Source organism: Ammodytes marinus (genome assembly GCF_949987685.1).
Source record: "Ammodytes marinus genome assembly, chromosome: 19".
Classification (NCBI taxonomy): Eukaryota; Metazoa; Chordata; class Actinopteri; order Uranoscopiformes; family Ammodytidae; genus Ammodytes; species Ammodytes marinus.
Window position 1 is genome coordinate 24637781 of NC_137223.1, and position 2500 is coordinate 24640280.

Consider the following 2500-nt stretch of genomic DNA (forward strand, 5'->3'; position numbering starts at 1 on the left):
TAGTCAATGGTTGGTTACATTGAAATGTGTCTCTTCTCATCTCCCCTCTCAAGTTACCACACTCCAGAGGGGGTCAGAGCGCAGGGTCAGCCATAGTACAGACAGACAGACAGACAGACAGACAGACAGACAGACAGACAGACAGACTCCAGAGGGTTCATTTGTTATCAAAACAAGTGAACTTGCCATCACTCAAGAGGCTGTTGTGAAATGACCTTCATGGAGAAAAGATTTGAACAGTTTTTTTTTTCATAGTTCAGTTGCCTGTGTTTGGGGCTGGGCGCCGGGTGGATGGATGGATGGATAGATAGATAGATAGATAGATAGATAGATAGATAGATAGATAGATAGATAGATAGATAGATAGATAGATAGATAGATAGATAGATAGATAGATAGATAGATAGATAGATAGATAGATAGATAGATAGATAGACAGACAGACAGACAGACAGACAGACAGACAGACAGACAGACAGACAGACAGACAGACAGACAGACAGACAGACAGACAGACAGACAGACAGACAGACAGACAGACAGACAGACAGACAGACAGCCTCCTTGCAGGCTGCATAGGGCCTGTGTTTGGGGCGTTAGGTGAATAGATAGATAGATAGATAGATAGATAGATAGATAGATAGATAGATAGATAGATAGATAGATAGATAGATAGATAGATAGATAGATAGATAGATAGATAGATAGATAGATAGATAGATAGACAGACAGACAGACAGACAGACAGACAGACAGACAGCCTCCTTGCAGGCTGCATAGGGCCTGTGTTTGGGGCGTTAGGTGAATAGATAGATAGATAGATAGATAGATAGATAGATAGATAGATAGATAGATAGATAGATAGATAGATAGATAGATAGATAGATAGATAGATAGATAGATAGATAGATAGATAGATAGATAGATAGATAGATAGATAGATAGATAGATAGATAGATAGATTCTTACGTGAGTTCTTTCTTGGGCTCCTTGCAGGCTGCGTAGGGCCTGTGTTTGGGGCTGGGCGACAGGTGAACCTCTGTGGGGAATCTCTGCTCCTCCATCAGCTCCTGAAACGGATCCATCTCGTCTCCCTGGTGCAGAGAGAAGTAAGACGACTGCGAAGGGTTAGTATGCACAGGTTTACAGAGCCTAGGCTGTTAGTATGCACAGGTTTACAGAGCCTAGGCTGTTAGTATGCACAGGTTTACAGAGCCTAGGCTGTGTGTTAGACTACAGAGGGTTAGTATGCACAGGATTACAGAGCCTAGAATGTTAGTATGCACAGTTTACAGAGCCTAGGCTGTTAGTATGCACAGGTTTACAGAGCCTAGGCTGTTAGTATGCACAGGTTTACAGAGCCTAGGCTGTTAGTATGCACAGGTTTACAGAGCCTAGGCTGTTAGTATACACAGGTTTACAGAGCCTAGGCTGTTAGTATGCAGCTTTACAGAGCCTAGGCTGTGTATTAACATGTTAGTATACACAGTTTACAGAGCCTAGGCTGTGTATAAACAGGGACGAGAAGTAAGAAGACTACAGAGGGTTAGTATGCAGGTTTACAGAGCCTAGGCTGTGTGTTAGTATGCACAGGTTTACAGAGCCTAGGCTGTTAGTATACACAGTTTACAGAGCCTAGGCTGTTAGTATGCACAGTTTACAGAGCCTAGGCTGTTAGTATGCAGGTTTACAGAGCCTAGGCTGTTAGTATGCAGCTTTACAGAGCCTAGGCTGTTAGTATACACAGTTTACAGAGCCTAGGCTGTTAGTATACACAGTTTACAGAGCCTAGGCTGTTAGTATGCACAGGTTTACAGAGCCTAGGCTGTTAGTATGCACAGGTTTACAGAGCCTAGGCTGTTAGTATGCACAGTTTACAGAGCCTAGGCTGTTAGTATGCACAGTTTACAGAGCCTAGGCTGTTAGTATGCAGCTTTACAGAGCCTAGGCTGTTAGTATGCACAGGTTTACAGAGCCTAGGCTGTGTATTAACATGTTAGTATACACAGTTTACAGAGCCTAGGTTGTGTATAAACAGGGGCGAGAAATAAGAAGACTACGGAGGGTTAGTATACAGGTTTACAGAGCCTAGGCTGTGTATTTTTTTTTTTTTTTTTTTTATTTATCCTTTATTTAACCAGGTTAGTCTCATTGAGATTCAAATCTCTTTCTCAAGAGAGACCTGGCCAAGATGGACAGCAGAACACAGTTACACATAAAACACAATACAAAATACAAGTTCGATATTAAGTACAGTTGTAAAACATAAAAATAAGATTCTTAACTAAAAATTTAAATTAACTTTAAAAAAAAAATCAGCTCACACAGAGTACTGCCATATGAGACTATGTGGCTCCCCCAACACTGGTGCAGGAGCTCAAGAAAATCCCCAAGAAGAGCCCAAGAAATGCTTCAGTTGTTGATTCTACTGCTAAGAAAAAAAAACCTGGACGTACAGCAGAAGGTATAAAATCCATGTGCCATCACTGAAGGCTTTACC

The 2500-nt window shown here is 41.7% G+C and overlaps 1 protein-coding gene across 1 annotated transcript in view; it reads right to left on the bottom strand.

The window, feature by feature from the left end:
* Window positions 1–2500, bottom strand: part of myt1la (myelin transcription factor 1-like, a) — a gene marked incomplete at both ends in the record, with an annotated part of 52834 nt that overhangs the window by 12767 nt on the left and 37567 nt on the right. Inside the window, one exon of the mRNA XM_080047522.1 lies at window positions 970–1118. Coding sequence (XP_079903648.1) covers window positions 970–1118 — 149 coding nt within the window. The remainder of the gene's footprint in view (window positions 1–969; window positions 1119–2500) is intronic.